This window comes from Cydia pomonella, chromosome 17 (genome assembly GCF_033807575.1).
Source record: "Cydia pomonella isolate Wapato2018A chromosome 17, ilCydPomo1, whole genome shotgun sequence".
Lineage (NCBI taxonomy): Eukaryota > Metazoa > Arthropoda > Insecta > Lepidoptera > Tortricidae > Cydia > Cydia pomonella.
In genome coordinates, this window is record NC_084719.1 from 9,685,561 (window position 1) to 9,701,988 (window position 16,428).

Genomic DNA, 16,428 nt, shown 5'->3' on the forward strand with positions numbered 1-16,428 from the left:
AACGAAAAAGAGATTTTATAGCGAAATTTCCCTTGGATGAAGACCGGTAAGTATTGCTTTAGATGCCTTTGACCTTTTTTTGGGTCAGCATGCTATAAACACATCGAAAGTTAGATATTTTATATTCTTTTTCGTTGTGTGTGTTTTATTTGTATATTAGTGTAAATAAATAAATTAAATATGTGAAATTTCCTGAGAACGTGCATGCAATATGACCATAATTAATTCTTCGAAGATTAATGGTAATTAGTTAACATATTTTTTTTATCTAGTCATTATTTAATATATTAACCTAAAATGTAAGAAAATTAATCTCTGTTTTCATGATAATTTGATAAATGTATGCCCATTCCAGGATTTGAATCTGGGACCATCGGCTTCATAGGCAGGGTTACTGCCAACTAGGCCAGACCGGTTCTCATGATTAACAGACATGTAAATACATAAATAGTTAGAGCATTGATAAAGGGTTGTTGATAACTGGATGCCGAAAAACATGATTTATAGATGCATATTAGCGCTAAATAATCAGTTGATCATCTCATTAGCAAATACTTTGAATATAGGGAGCGTGCATGAACTGTAGGAGGCAGCACAGGAGCCGTCAGATTTTAGGCGCGAGGCGTAAATGTGATGTTTATTGTTCCGATGTAGCCCACAAGATGGCAGGACCTACTATGCACAAGAAAACACATGACGTGTAAATGTACATGTTTATGGTTCCGATTCAAGCCACAAGATGGCAGACCCTTCAACACGCACGGTCCCTATAAACTGTAGATAAAGTCATGTTTGTCCAAGGCTGTATGTTTTTAGATGCAGGCAATGGGTCAAATTTGTTGGGAACGAAGACCTGACGATACATCTTCCCATAGAAAAGTTACATTTATTGAAACATGTATGTGCAGATCATTGTGAAAATAATGTTTTAAATAAAAAAACACGACTTAAAAACTGTATTAAAATAATTCGGGTCCACATTAAGCCCGACCAGATTTTAGTCCACTCAAAGAACTATCCACTATATAACATACAACTTAAATGTGGACTCGATGCTAACCTGATTTCGAGTACAAAATTTGTAGACAGGAGCCTATGTTTCAACCCTCCCCATTTTATCGATATTGATAAGAATCGCAAGCGTGTAGCGTACTACGCTATTTAAATCGGTTATGTTGGTATTATGGTTCCTTGACAGTTCTTTGTCGTAGATTTTGGTAATGATTTGCGAAACAAACTGATTCCACTCGCTAGTATGGAAGTACCGTCTCTTAAAACGTAGTGATTATATGCTCTTTGGTCCTTGTTGTCATTAATTGTGACAAGTTGGCGACCATTAGCACAAAATATTGAATCAATGTATTTCTTGTTTTCCATTATTTACTTGAATTTCTAAATTAAATAATATCTGAAATAGTTATGGCTCATTAGGAAGAGCGTCGCGGTGAGTGAATCATAGGATATACACTGTAATGACTTGAGTAATAGCCGGTGCGGTAAATCTTACTTTACATTTGTTTTTCAGAAATTATGTATTCGCCGCGACAGAAATTGTTATGGTTTGCGTTCAGTTCAAGAATAGTATTGTTAATACTACAAGCAATATCTAACTTTATTATCCCAGACCACAATGCAAATGTGTTTGTCAGTCCCGAGGACGCAGGCCTGCGTCGCACGGCGGCCGACGCGGCTGTGAACACGCTGCTCGGCGGCTTGAAGAGATGGGACGCTCAGTACTTTATACACATTGCTCAATATGGATACACGTACGAAAACTGTCTAGCTTTCTTTCCATTTTTCCCTCTAGTGGTAAGATATGTTGCATATGGACTAAACAGTCTAGTGGGGTCATTTTTGAACATCCACAGCTCCCTACTCATATCCGCAATTATCATAAATGTAATCATGTTTATTAAATCAGCTGATATATTACATAGGTTGAGCCTAAGAGTCTTACGAAGTGAGAGCAAAGCATACAAGGCTGTGGTACTGTATTGTGTCAACCCTGCTAGCATTTTCTTTTCGGCGCCATATTCTGAAACGTTGTTTGCTCTTATGTCTTTTTATACAATGTTAAAATGCACAGAAAATGAAACCCTTAGATTTGCGAATATTGATATAACAAGTGGCTTACCTACTGGGTTTTCCATGATTACGAGGTCAAATGGAACTGTAAACATGGGATTCATCCTCTATACTAGTTTCAAGAATGTGATTGAGAGAACTTTACCTGAGATAGTGTACAAATATAGAACTATGAAGCGTAAGATTATAATGCCTTTCCTGTTACTTCCACTGTTAACATCTTGTGTAGCTCTCTTTTTGACTGTGATATTAGCTCTGATACCATTTGTTTTAGTTCAGGCTTATAATTACTTGAAATTCTGTGTTCCTGGAGAACACAATCTGCCAGAATTCTTGTTGAGCTCTGCATATGTTCTGCCCGGTAGAGGAGACAGTCCATGGTGCAACAGCTCCTTGCCAATATCATATAGTTACATACAGATCCATTACTGGGATGTTGGACTGTTTAAGTATTATAAATTAAAACAGATCCCTAATTTCTTACTCGCATCTCCAGTTCTGTTCCTTATAATATATCATTGCATGTCTTATATGAAAAATAATCCTAAGCTATTTTTGAGACTGGGACTAAGAAGCAATATATTTAATTTTGGGTACATTAACAAAGTGCCTTATAGGCCGAGACAAAATTCAAAAAGTTTTGGTGCTAATGACCCTACAATCTTTGTATACATTGTTCATGTTTTAAGCCTGGCTATATTTTGTGTCATGTTTGTTCATATTCAGGTTTCCACAAGATTATTAGCTTCGGCTAGCCCAGTTCTATACTGGATTGGCTCTTATAAGATGAATGTGGGGCCCACACCAACATCTGATCAGAATACTATCAATGAACATTTCAGACGCATAGGCATTGGAAAGCGGATACCTCCACACCATTTGTCCATAGCTAATTTGGAAGGTGTAGATAACATGTACAGTAAATGGAAAACATTTATTATAACAAGGTGGATGCCAGATTTCCAGTCTCGTTTAATACAATACTATTTCCTTGGCTATTTTGTTATAGGAACAGTATTATTTTCTAACTTTTATCCATGGACTTAAGATGAAAGTGGAGGACCCATGCAAAATCGCCTTTTCATACAAACATAGTCCTCATTTTCCTTTCTGAATATTAACATTATTGAAAATATTTCGAAACATTTGTTGTATATCAACCACAGCTATGCCCCTGTTTGTTTTTTTTTTTTTTTAGTAGGAGCATTTAAATTTTTTTAATGAGTTCTGTTTTCGCTCCTAACTTTAACAATAATCAAAAAAATTGAAAAAAGGCTAACATAGGGGCATAAGCCATAGCATAATTTGATGTATATTAACCAAAGTTAACCATATACTTCAAATTATGCAAAAGTATTTTCCATAATATCAAAACCCAGAGAGGAAGATGGGAACTACATTTCTATGGAGAAGCGGCCGTCCCCTTTCCTCTTAAATTTGTTTTCATCTCCACTACACATATCAGTTGAACATATCGCCCAGACAGTACAAGAGCAGTTTATATGCCAGTGAATTTGTAATGCATCTATGGGCACATCTGAGTACTAAATACTACAACTGCCTATTCTGATTTTCGAAATTTATTAATTAGGTATCAAAAATGTTAACATATACTATTGAATAATTCACATATCCTAATATCACTTCACATTCCTCTTAGCTTTGTAAACAGTATTTAAGTATAAAAAATAATAATTATACCAATTCGCTTTGCAGTATTAGCTATTGTTATCTAGTAAGTATCTAAAACGTTAAACTTTCACTAAAGGGTGTTTTATTTTTTCCTAAATGATTAAGTTACCTTATTTAGAAGTGTCATTACATTATAATCTTTTGTTAATTTGTTGACTAAATATTTTAGGAGAAAATATATTATCCTAAGGGCCTGTTTCACAGTGAGTAATTAAGATATTGGATAGTTAAAATTAACAAATAAATTAACTGCCAGATAAAACATCATCCAAAACTTAGCACTTTATCTACCAGGTTAGCTTATTTGAAGATTGTGAAACGCCAACGATGACTTTATTCGTCAGATAAGTGGCAAGTAGCTTATTCAGGATTTTACTTGGACATTGTGAAACAGGTCCTAAACTATGTTAAACACTCTTTTTGTATTTTTATTAGTAGGAATTAGGAATGAGCATCAATTTAATTCTAACAAATAATAATTCAAATAATTGATAAGATCACATAAGTGAATAGACCTTTCGCGCTTGAAATCTAATAAAGCATGGGGCCTTAGGTTATAGAATTTGTCCATTTTAAAATAAAATATCGCACATTACAATTTTAATAATGTTAAATCTATCGCCTTTTAAGAATTTGAAATATCTACTTTATAAGCATGTTTGTCCATAATTTTAAACTTCTATCATTCTAGTCATTTATTTTTGTTCATGTAGATAAGAATTTTATTGTAAAGGCATTTCCATAAATACATTTTGGACCTAGATAATTAGGAAAGCTTTAATTATAATCGTACATGGATTAATGAGAAAATCGCGCCGTGTTAAAAACGGCTGAACTGCTTGAAGAAAATGATGATGAAGAGCAATTGTTAATTTACTCAAGATTATAAGGCAGAGGGAATATATTTCCCACAAGATTTTTTGAACATTGTTTCAAAGTGATAGGGTTCAATTTTGCATAATTTCTGACACCCTTTATAAAGGGTTAAATAATGTTATAATAAATTGACCAAATATAGATATAAGAGTTACCTATAAAAAATGGTATTTTTCTTTGGCATGCATTAGGTATAATACCTACTTTTGATATAGAAATCGCAAATGTTCTATTTTATTCGTTTGTACCGTCTAGATTGATTGAACACTTAATTTTGACATTAGGTTTGTATTTGAAGATGTATAAGTACAATGCATATAATACGCTACGCTTGATGTAGATTGAATTGTCTATTGATTACTTGATTAGATAGTCCGTAGGACCGTCCATTTTTACTGCAATAGAATAAAGTGGGTTTACAAACGAACATACCTACAGCCATAGCTAGATTAGATATAATTATTTTGTAAAACCGATTTATTTTTATCTTTATGGTTGTGATTTTGAACTTGAAAGGTTACGGGTCAATGAAATGTTTACTACGTCGATAGAGCTACTTCGTAGCACGCGTAGCGTCATAGTAGCATCAAGTTGGGCTAGGGGTATAATTACGCTCTCATAACAAATATATAAGGTGAGCAATTCAAAAGGGGCTGAAGGGTAAATCGAGATCTGTATGAACACTTAAAAAAACTGCATTTTTAATTTCAAAGTCTCGAACATGGCCGATTTAATTTCCTCTTGGCTTTATTTGATTCCCGTTTTAATTGCTTGCCCTGTATATTCTTGGCGCTAGGAATAAGAGGGTCCGCGGTAATCTTATCTTGATTTGTGCGTTCAAGGAGGGATATTTGTATTTTAGCTTTTGTTACTTTGCACAAATTGAAGTCTTATGTATTACCTTGTTTAAGTGATTGTATCATTTGAATAAAACCACTGTTTACAGATTATAAAACTTTTATTGCTACTTTCCTTTTTTAATACAATTATTATTATTAGAAATCCATAAAATGGGGTGTTATCAACATCCAAAAGTACCTAATATATACTCACATACAATTGTCATATAACTAATGAAGTATTAAAATAAAGATCCACGATGATATCATGTGCTGCCAGTGGAATTCAGAGTCTATGTCACTCATGCGTATATTGTAGACGTATACAGCTAAAATAATTAAAAGATGCCCTTATTCATGTCTGTCTGAATAACGACGATGGTATTTATCTTTGAAAGTTTAGTTTTTAAATAGGGCCTTAGCAGTGTAGGCGCGCTAGTCGGTGGTGGAGTGCACTAGCGCGGGCTCGGGCTCGCGGAGGGTGGCGGTGGAGGGGGTGGTGGGGGTGGTGGAGGTGGAGGGGGCGGCGGCGGCGCGGTGCGACTGGTCGGGGGGCGGCGCGGCCGCGCCGGCGGGCTGCTACGCGGCCGCTAGCGCCTCCTGAACGAAACGACTGGATGATCATACTTATAGCTTTATTTCACGCTCATAAGCGATGTGTCATATACCTACTTGAATAATCTACCTATCTTCAACTATCTTTTCTCAAACTTGCAATGAAGCGTTGACATGACTTACTTCAAATTAGGTCCAGAAACTCCGGAAATGCTACGCATTCGGTGCGATAAGTGAAGATGATATGTAAAGGAATTTCATACAGCCTTACACACCTAGGCCTGTAAGGCAACCTTTTGTTTTTAAACGTCAAATTGTGACACGTCTTGGCATTCAACCATAAAAAACCTATATGTACCGAAGCAAAATTCTGCCATTATACTTTTTATTCTTTTTTGTGTGTTTTGAAAAGGGGAACGAAAATTGGATTATTTTTGCGCCTATAAAGGTGGCGACTGACTTGTAACATTTGCTTGTAATGTATCGTTCACGGCGATCGTTACAAGTCAGTCGCCATCTTTGTAACACTCAAAGGGATTCGCGTAAAAACCGACAGCCGAGTGGAGCACGCGGTGCTCGCGTCGAGCGGCTCGGCTCGCTGCACTGACTGTTGTAATGCTCGGGTTGTATCACGTTACATTACACCGAAATGTTACAAGTCAGTCGCCACCTTAAAGATTTCTGCATGACTGAAAAAAAAACTTTATAAGGCTGTATCTCCTAAACCGTGCGTCGTAGCGCAAAAATAATGAAACTTTCGTTCCCCTTTTGATAAAAAACACAAAAAAGAAAAAAAGCGTAATGGCGTTTGTCGTAGCGCCAAAATAATCCAATTTTTGTTCCCCTTCAATACTCCACGCAATGAATAACCTATCACATTAGAACATGAAACAATTATCATCATTCTATTTTTATTTCATTGCAAGTTTGAGAATTACCTTAACACATTTACTGCCAGCGACCCGCTAGGCGGGTTCTCTGTTCGTAGGCGCTTTTCGCTACATACAGGTTATTCCATCTTATCCGCTAGGCTCGTAACGCGCGTAGCTCACGCTGGCACTGAATGTGTTTTACGATAACAATTTATAGACACCGTAATAAGGGACCCCGCGACATAATCGTGTAATATATATATATATATATATATATATATATATATTACACGATTATACAGTATGGAAAAAATCAATGGGCCCTGGGGGCCGATTTTTAATTTCGAACGCTCGATTTCATGTGGCTCCCTTCAATACTATCGCCACTACACGGCTAATCGTCCGTATTTCAAAAATAGCATTTCGCCTTTTTTCACAGATTTTCGAGTGACGAAATCGAGCGCTCGTAAATCAAAAATCGGCCCCTTGGAGGGAAAGTGCCCTAAAACCTTAAAGTTAGGTCATTTTACTTTAAGGAAATATTCTTTTATTTTTAATTAGAAACAATACAACATTTAAAAATATCACTTGTCTCGCCCGGGAATCGAACCGACTAAATATTATTAAAAAAAAAATTATTATCCCACTAGTCTATACAATTAATGTTAATTAAACTTTCTCCACATTTTGTACGACAGACGAGTGTAACACCTAATGTTTCCTACATTAGGTGTTACACTCGTCTGTCGTACAAAATATCCATAAAATCGAAAATGTAGTGTACACAAAAATATTTTTAGACAATGCAGTATTGTTCTTTTTTTTTCAATAAAAGAATGTTTTCTTTAAGTAAAAAGAGCTAATTTAAGGTTTTCAGGTACTTTCCCTCCAGGGCCCATAAATGATTTCTATACCCTGTATATACCTGCAGCCGCGCACGTGCGCGCTTAACGCGCTCCTCTTGACGGCGAACGTCCTCCTTGCTGATGGAGACGGCCGCTATCAGCGGCTGCTCAGGGTTTAAAAAAACGCCCGGGTTCTCCACGATCGCCAGCTTGGAACCGGTTTGGCCTGAAATCATGGAATAAATAGTGTGAAAGGACAGTGGCATGGTCGTGTTTCGTTGCATTTACATACAAAACCAGTTATTGGCTATTTCTCTGATTGATTTACATGGATAAAATTGCGCCACGCGAGTTATGGTACGTCGAACTATACAGTATACCTACACTGTATAGTTGAACGTATGTACCAGAATTTATGGTTAAAACGCGAGGCTCAGACACTTCATGCTACGTATTATTTTATTCATGGTTGGTCCTTAGCAGTGACAGTGAGTTTCAATACTTAAAATAATAGGCGGGTCCACACAGAGCGAGCGAGTGAGCACGTATGTGCGAGGCAATTTCCTCGCCCACAAAACGGCCAGTGTAGACGTGCCTCGGCCGAGGCGGCGCGCGCGTTTTCCTTGCCTGAGCGCGCCGCCTCAGCCGAGGCACGTCTACACTGACCGGTACATTGCCTCGGGCGTATGCTCGCTCTGTGTGGACCCGCCTAATGACGAAACAAGTTTCTGCCACATTTTTGAACAATACGAAGATTAGTATAAGTAACTTAACTGGGCATTTCGATTATTTGGTTGTCATCATGTGAAGAAGAATAAGAAACACTGCACTGGAATGTTAGACTCGGGCTACAGCTAGCCGAAGTCTTAACAAAATGATGTAACTATGTATATGTATACATAGATATCCCCCAACAAACACCAACACACCTAACTGACCATTAGTAGATAAACCATATGTTATTACAGTTCACTGAGTTACAGTTATTTGCACTAGTGTTGGTAGGAGTCTCGAATCTTTTGAGTCTAAATTGAAGAACTCGACTTGTTTTCACGAGACTCAAAAGCTTTCGAGTCTTTTAAGTCCCGAGTCGAGTTCTTTATTGAGTCTTTTTCAAGCGCAACTCAAAAGGACTCGAGTCTCCGAATAAAGAGTCAGTCAACATTTTATAGGTTTAACCTAAACAACAGTAAAGGAAATAGGCGTTATTGTATGATTGGTGTTAGGTACATCCATCAATTTTACATAAAGACACATTTTACATTTGGAAGTTATTTGTAAAAAAAATTAAAGGGACTCAAGTCTCTACAAAATACTCGGGTCTCTAATAAGTTGAAAAGAACTCTAGTTTCGTCTTAATTATAACAGTCTGAAATACTGAGTCGAGTCTTAAAGCAGAGGACTGAAAGGACTTGAGTCTTAACCAACACTAATTTGCACCGTTAATGGTACCTGTAATGGGCTGTGAAGAGACGTGCAGGGCAGTAGCCAACGATTGTATGGTGGTAGCGTCCGAGTTGTAGGGGCCCAGGGGCTTGATGTACTTCGGCAGCGAAGTTGTACCGATCACTCCGTTGGCATCACACGCTGTTAGACCCTGAAAATGTCAGTTATTTACGTGTCAGACAACTAGGTCTTTTTTCAGATCAGTACTGTGGAACATCTCTGGAAAAGCTGGCTTCCTTTTATGCACTAGAACGGGAGTATAAGATCAATAAAATCTGACTCTTATTAAAGACACGTCAATATCGCTTACCTTCCTTCTATTCCTAAAAAACGGACTATAAGTAGAGTACAAACAAAGCTTAATATAAAAGGGTGGCAATTTACCTCCAATCTTTTCTCCCAGAACAGCTGTTTCGGTTTTTCCGTAGTGCCATGCTTCAAATCCGTCTTCACCATGCTCTCCTGTGTCTTGTACACGGTCACCGGCTGTTTGAAAATCGAGGCTGTTTGGCGGATAGGTGGCACCAGCGACGCGTCAGACCGAACTCCTCTGTAAGAATACAATTAATATTAATCTCATTTCAAAAAAGTTACGTCACTCTGATGCAACAATACATTTATTTCTTTTTTATGAGTACGTATACCACAGTCAGTAAAGTGGTATAAATGTAGGTTTAGCTATACAATAAATATGTATATATAAAAGGACCCTAAACACCAGTGGCGCCTAAATAATTACGTCAGCACCAAACCTGATATTTAAAAACGGAATTGTACTAGCACAAACAATAACTACGTTAATATAATAAGCATATAATTTACTAGAAATGATAAATGGACTGTAAATTGTATATCAGGCTGCGTAAGTGTGTAGGTCCCTTAAATATATAAATTAATGCAAACAGAAAATACCTAAGAATACATTGTTTAGTTACACAACAATACCATGCATCCATCTAAAACACTCATGCGTAGTAAATATAAGCATTGAAAATGTAACAATACTACTATAAACATTATTTTACGAGATTTAAAAAATAACCTTCAATTAGGTATTTCCCTATACATATTACAACACGCAAATAATTTAGAAAAAACAATCTTAACGTAACTTTGATACTCTAAAATTTAGTTTATAATTTTGTCTCTGAATTACACTTATTCAGCTTCTAATAAACAAAATGTACCAGTTAAAATTATATAATTAAACCAGATTATAAAAAGTAGTTGACTGCAATAAATTATGATCGCCATAGAAAAAAAACATCCTATTGGTCATGGAAGGCTTTGTTTATGAGTGAAACGGTAATCATCATATTAGAATAGGCTGAATAGGTGTCAATGTGTACGGTCATGTCTGAAAATATCGATACGAAAAAAGTGCCAAAAATATGAATACACTACCTTAATATATGGACAATAAAGTCATGTATACATAACTTGGCACTTTTTTCGTATAGATATTTTCAAACGTGACCGTACATTAGTAGGTGGGTTCTGTGTTCCTGAGTGTGAGATACATTTTCTATAACTTTCTTCCATGGTGGGTCATACTCTTATAAGAATTTCTACTCTCAGGTAACAGTTAACTTAAAACAAGAGCTGATCAAAATACAAATACATAAGCAGCAGTGACAATAATGAAGTAATGTGAAAAAGCTTCTACAAAGCTTCTAAGATGATCAGACTATTGGATATAATACCACTGTTTAACAGTTAGTTGCACATATTATCTATAGACATGGAAACATTTTTATTTATAGGTAAGGTCAATTTTACTACTCACACAAGTAAGTGTGGCAAGTAAAATTACGTGTAGTTTCAGTTCAATTACCGACCTCCAAATTGGGACCTGCTTACATACTGATAAGTGTTTATTGCAAGTTCATACATTTGCTACATGTGTTTTACATCACACGTTTAGGGGGAGGAAAGGGGGTCGAGAAAATGTGACTTGTTGTGACAAGGGGGAGTGGGGAGTCACAAACTTTGTGACGTCACTTTAACATCATCAGTAACCGATTTTATTTTATTCATTGTAATCGTCTGCATTTGTTTAATTTTCTTTCCTAATTGGTTTTAGAATAGAATAGAATAGAATATCATTTATTTCAGTATAAGTACACAGTTATACAATACATATAGAGGAAGAAAGAGAAATAATTATACTGAAAAAGGTGACCACTCAGCATAATGCCAGGTCCTACTGAAGTAGTACGCTGACGCTGGTCTTCCGTGGACACCTGTAGGGAGCGTAGTTGCGCGCAGCTACCAACTACAGTTAAGTTACTGAGATAACTATAATAATTACGACGGTAAACAACAAAGCGGCAATGAAGCAGTTGACATCATATGTTAGCATGACTATCATGGTCCAGAAAAAATATATATATATGTACCTAAAATAATAATATAAATAATTAGTCACAGTACTTAAGATTTGTAATGGCTTCACTCAATCACTCTGACAATAGTTTTTGCTTAGAGAGAAGATAACTTTTTACTTTTACTTTAAAAGACTGCAAAGAAGTTAGTTGCTTAAAAGGTGGTGGTAGGTTGTTCCAGCATTTTGTGGCGGTGTACTTAAAACTGCCACGAAATGCTGCAGTTTTGTGTTTGGGATACATGAGAAGAGTAGATAATCTCTGGCGCTGCAAAAACCGGAGCTTCTCATGCAGGTAACGAGGTGCTTGAAACTTCACGATCCCGAACAGTAGGCAAGCAAAGTGCAGAGAGTTTTGTGTTACGAAATTACTAATATTTCTTTTATCAAAAATATTTTGGTAAAATATTAATAATACCTAATAGGGTCCACACAGAGCGAGCATACGCGCAAGGCATTTTCCTCACGCACAAACCGGCCAGTGTAGACGTGCCTCGACCGAGGCGGCGCGCGCGTTTTCCTCGCCTGAGCGCCCCACCTAGGCCGAGGCACGTCTACACGCTCTATGTGGGGGTCCACATGCCTATTTCGACAAAATGTGACCAAGTGTGACAAGTAGGGGGGGAGGGGTTAAAAAAACCTGGTAACTAATGGATGACCCCTAGTGACAAATGAATGAACACAATAAACAATCAATATGTAAATAGGCCACCCCAGTATCAAGGCCAGCCACACTTACCTGTATTGTCCTCATCAATGTTTTCTTTTACTGAACTACAAGTAATTTTAATCTGATCATCTATTAAGAGCCACTGTCCACTGTGGCCAGTCTAGCGGTGCATGGAAAGGACTGGTGATGTCTACTAGCTGTGCATATTCTAGTTTTCCAGCAAATGTAATACCCTATTAAAACAATGAATACTGGGGGGCAAACACTAATAGCAGAATAAACAGGGTTCAAAAATATCAGTAATTTATAAATAACACATCTGCTTATCCTTAAATTGTTTAAAAAGCTGATCCAATTCTTGGTTTACTACATAAAACACAGTGATTTTTGGTTTCAAATTTGGAATAATTTTTGATTATATAAGTTCTTAACTAGATTTTTTGCACCACATAATATATAGCATGAACAAACTTACGAGGTTATTTTAGGTTAGTAAGTTTACAATAAACTCCATATCAATGAACCCTGAATATAAAATACATTTATTGTAAAACACTGATTACAGAGGAAGCTTCTATCCATGATTAGCATACAGTAACAAAAGCACAGGACGGCACTAATGATGACAACACAAGTGTACAATAATGTCACTAATTGGAACCTGTAATCAAACTGCGCTCGCGCTTTCTTGGCCTTGCACAGCAACATTGTGTTTATCTGACCCTGTTGGAAGTCGAAACACGATAGGTCCATACTATCACCCAGATAACGGACTAGCTCAGGCTTACTGCGAAACTTTTTACCTGTAGGGCTATAGAAAATTTATCATAACCATGAGGCCGTCAGACTGGGAACTGTTATGATATTCCCTGGTTTAGTAGTGATGGGTGTTACAATGTTCATAGATCACTGAAATGATCATTTGCTATCTCAATTATATGGATGTTATTGTATAAAGAGTTTGGGAGTAGATGATTTTGTACTCTCTCATAGTAAATTGAATATAACATGATTATGAAATGTAAGCAAATAATCAATTCTATGTTTAGTTTCCATCTTAAGTATACTGTACAAAGTAATGTGAGGTTTAGTATGTATTGTAGTTAAGTCTAGGAACAAGTAACTTAGCAAAAGTTAAATTAGAATGAATGAATATGTAGGAAATACTGAATATTATTTTCAGTTCTCTTTAAATCTAAATCAATTAGACACTGGTTACATACCTATAGTAGTATACATCAACCTTCCCTGCAGACAAGCCAGTTTTCCTCAAAACTTCTTCCCTCTGCCAGCCTTTAGGCAGTGCAGGACACTCTGAACGTTTCTTTTCAATTGATATATTCATGATCAATGTACTATAAAGTTTATTTTCTCACGACCTCCGAAAATCTGCATAAACAATAATTAAACATACTCAAAGTCAAGACGATCAAGTGACAAATTATAATGATAATATGTGAAGAAGAGGCCTGTTATAATTGATAAATTAAAGCTATCAACCAATATACTAACTTCATAAACATACAGAAATATAACCACTCAAATAGGTAAGCAAAATCGAGGAGAACAACCATTAAATTAACTTCAATCAATTTTTCGTGTTATGGCTCCATCAAGATGTTGATGCTTCTGCCAATGTACCTTTCAAAGAGCATATAATCAATCCCTACGTTAAACGTTCTTCGTTGGTAGCTTTTTGGTAACAAAGAGCATATAATCACTACGTTCTTTTGGTAAGTTTGGTTGACATGACATGACAGATGGATACCGTCTACGAAGCGTCTGCAGAAAGATACGTTTTGAAATGGACATAATTTACTAATCACAAAGTGTAGAATGGTAGCTAATCGCTTGACTTAGCCATTAAACCAAAATAATCTTATCGTAATACTAAATTACTTTGAATTCTTACAGTATTCTATTTAATTATCATAACTTTTGGTGTTATTAAAGGCTTGGGTTGGGAAATGTGTAGAAAACAAACCTAGTATCTTCTTCTTCCTCCTGCCCTTATCCCACGTTATGTGGGGTCGGCACAACATGTTCTTCTCTTCCATTCTCCTCTATCTTTCGTCACCTCAGCACTCACTCCTTTCTTTCTCATATCCTCTTTCACACAATCCATCCATCGTTTTTTGGGTCTACCATCCGCTCTCCGTCCATCAACATTCATTCCTAACATTCTTTTTCCTATATGGCATTCATCCCTCCTCATTAAATGCCCATACCACGCTAACCTACCACTCCTTATCTTCTCCGCTACCGGTGCTATTTTCAAACTTCCCCTTATATACTCATTCTTAATTCGATCCTTTCTCGTCACTCCACACATCCATCTCAACATTCTCATTTCCGCTGCGTGCACTCTTCTTTCATCCGTCACTTTCGTCGCCCAGCATTCTGATCCATACATTACAACAGGTCTCACGATCGTCCTGTAGATTTTCCCCTTAAGTTTAAGGGGCATTCGTGGATCGCAAGTTGTTCCAGAGACCTGTCGCCATTTCATCCATCCCGCATTTATTCTATTTTTCACGTCACGGTCGATGTTGCCGTCACTTTGGATCAATGACCCAAGGTACCGGAAATCGGAGCAAACCTAGTATCTGAACGTATATCTCATGTGGTTATAAGTTCATAACACACCCCCGGATTTGAGAAAAAATAAAAACTACTAGGACTAGGACTTGACTAGGACATATAAATTTGATAAAAACCGAACGCATGACTCCCGTTGAATGATTTATTTATTTTATGAAATCATACACTTTTTGATTGCTTCATTGCTTACCTTCTAATGAGAGCCCAATTAGAAGTAGTTTATATATAAAATTGGCAAATCATATTGAATGTTTTTGTGTATTACGGATCTTATTTCGATTATTTGACAAGCAAAACGACTTGGTGCGTTTTGTTCTATCTGGTGCCATTACTGCAATTTTAGACTTTTCGTTGACATAACTGATAGTTGAGTCGAGCGAGTTGATTACCTACTCGTTTATTTTGTGAAATCCGGTTGTTTTATTGTTAATTAACATTATAAATTAACATTTGTTCAAGTGCACTGTGCCTGCTTGGATTATGTGATAGTTTTACAAATGTAAGTATCCCCTATACATTGTTATTGTCTGTTTTCCTTCATTTAAGTTTCAGAATGATGTCAACTTTTGGTGCAAGAAAATGATACTTTCACTTTGAAAACATCGAAATGATTTTATAAGTACTTTGATTCAAATACAGTTACATTTGATTATGTTTATTCAATTTTGACTGAACAACGTATTTCTACTACATAAATGTAGTTACAAGCATGAGTCATGGTGTTTTTAATTTTTACAAAATATAGTTACTGTCTGACGTTCATCTGACCTCTTAGCATTTAATCATCTCGCTTGCGTTATCACGGTTTTTGCCACAGCTCAGGGGAGTCGGGTCCGCTTGGCAACTTATCCCAAAAATTGGCGTAGACACTAGTTTTTACGAAAGCGACTGCCATCTGACCTTCCAACAGACCAACATAGAGGGGAAACTATACTTGACGTGGTGAATGATGATCCTTGTAACAGTTCCTCCAATTCTCTTTTGGATAAACTTTATTTAAAAAAAAAAAATAATGAAATACCTTTTTACCATATTTTTATTATTTAACTGTAACATTTCTAAATAAAAAAAATGTGTTAAAGTGCAAAAAAAGCTCAAAATCATTTGATATTGACAGTTACTCCATACAAAAATTAACTGTTGTAGAGATCATGATTGGCCGCATCAAGTATGGGCCTTATTTGGGATTACTCCGGTTTCTTCCCAATGTTTCTGTTTACTGAAAAGTGACTGGTAAATGGGTCAATCTAAGTTAAAAAGTATTAATGATGTCCATGATCCATATCCATGCTTTACTCAAAAAAAATTGTGACAAATTCTCTCCTCCATATTCTGTGTCTACTTCCCTGATCATTATGTATAGTCTATTTTTTTATTCTGTAGACTACAATGACATTTCATGTGTTGCTGGTTTTTTACGTCTTATGAATAGTGATGTGCTACAACCGGTACTAACCGAAAATAAACTATTGGGAGTTAGTTATATAGGTATGTAACACCATTTTGAGGCATTTAGAAAGTTTGTATCCAGGTCTAAACACAATATTTCTAATATTTAAAAGAG

General features: G+C 36.3%; 3 protein-coding genes across 5 annotated transcripts in view; 2 read left to right on the top strand and 1 right to left on the bottom strand.

Annotated features, from left to right (window-relative positions):
- The first annotated feature begins 375 nt into the window (after positions 1–375).
- Positions 376–5,614, top strand: LOC133526811 (GPI mannosyltransferase 2). The gene is made up of 2 exons (XM_061863604.1): positions 376–1,444; positions 1,526–5,614. Exon 2 carries the CDS (start codon positions 1,531–1,533, stop codon positions 3,130–3,132), a length of 1,602 nt encoding a protein of 533 aa, XP_061719588.1. The 5' UTR covers positions 376–1,444; positions 1,526–1,530; the 3' UTR covers positions 3,133–5,614.
- On the bottom strand, positions 5,593–14,032 carry LOC133526819 (methyl-CpG-binding domain protein 3). Of its 3 annotated transcripts, none has more exons than XM_061863615.1 (7): positions 13,905–14,032; positions 13,487–13,652; positions 12,925–13,074; positions 9,595–9,760; positions 9,217–9,361; positions 7,845–7,990; positions 5,593–6,092 (listed from the first exon to the last, which is right to left on the bottom strand). In XM_061863615.1, exons 2-7 carry the CDS (start codon positions 13,606–13,608, stop codon positions 6,072–6,074), a joined length of 750 nt encoding a protein of 249 aa, XP_061719599.1. In that variant the 5' UTR covers positions 13,609–13,652; positions 13,905–14,032; the 3' UTR covers positions 5,593–6,071. The 3 variants fall into 3 exon arrangements, with proteins under 3 accessions (XP_061719599.1, XP_061719598.1, XP_061719600.1); XM_061863614.1 differs by having other exon boundaries at positions 13,776–14,026; XM_061863616.1 differs by lacking the exon at positions 12,925–13,074 and having other exon boundaries at positions 13,776–14,025.
- Positions 14,033–15,211: 1,179 nt separating this feature from the next.
- LOC133526806 (phospholipid-transporting ATPase ID) overlaps positions 15,212–16,428 on the top strand; it is a 100,563-nt gene continuing 99,346 nt past the window's right edge. Inside the window, exon 1 of the mRNA XM_061863597.1 lies at positions 15,212–15,363. The gene's annotated coding sequence lies outside the window, so the exon portion shown is untranslated. The remainder of the gene's footprint in view (positions 15,364–16,428) is intronic.

Coding starts and splice junctions, on each gene's coding strand:
- LOC133526811 (XM_061863604.1), top strand. CDS start 1,531: ATGTATTCGCCGCGACAGAAATTGTTATGGTTTGCGTTCAGTTCAAGA.
- LOC133526819 (XM_061863615.1), bottom strand. CDS start 13,608: ATGAATATATCAATTGAAAAGAAACGTTCAGAGTGTCCTGCACTGCCT. Junction 9,362..9,594: donor TCTGGGAGAAAAGATTGGAG/GTAAATTGCCAC, acceptor TGACATTTTCAG/GGTCTAACAGCGTGTGATGC. Junction 6,093..7,844: donor GCGCACGTGCGCGGCTGCAG/GTATATACAGGG, acceptor CGTTTCGTTCAG/GAGGCGCTAGCGGCCGCGTA.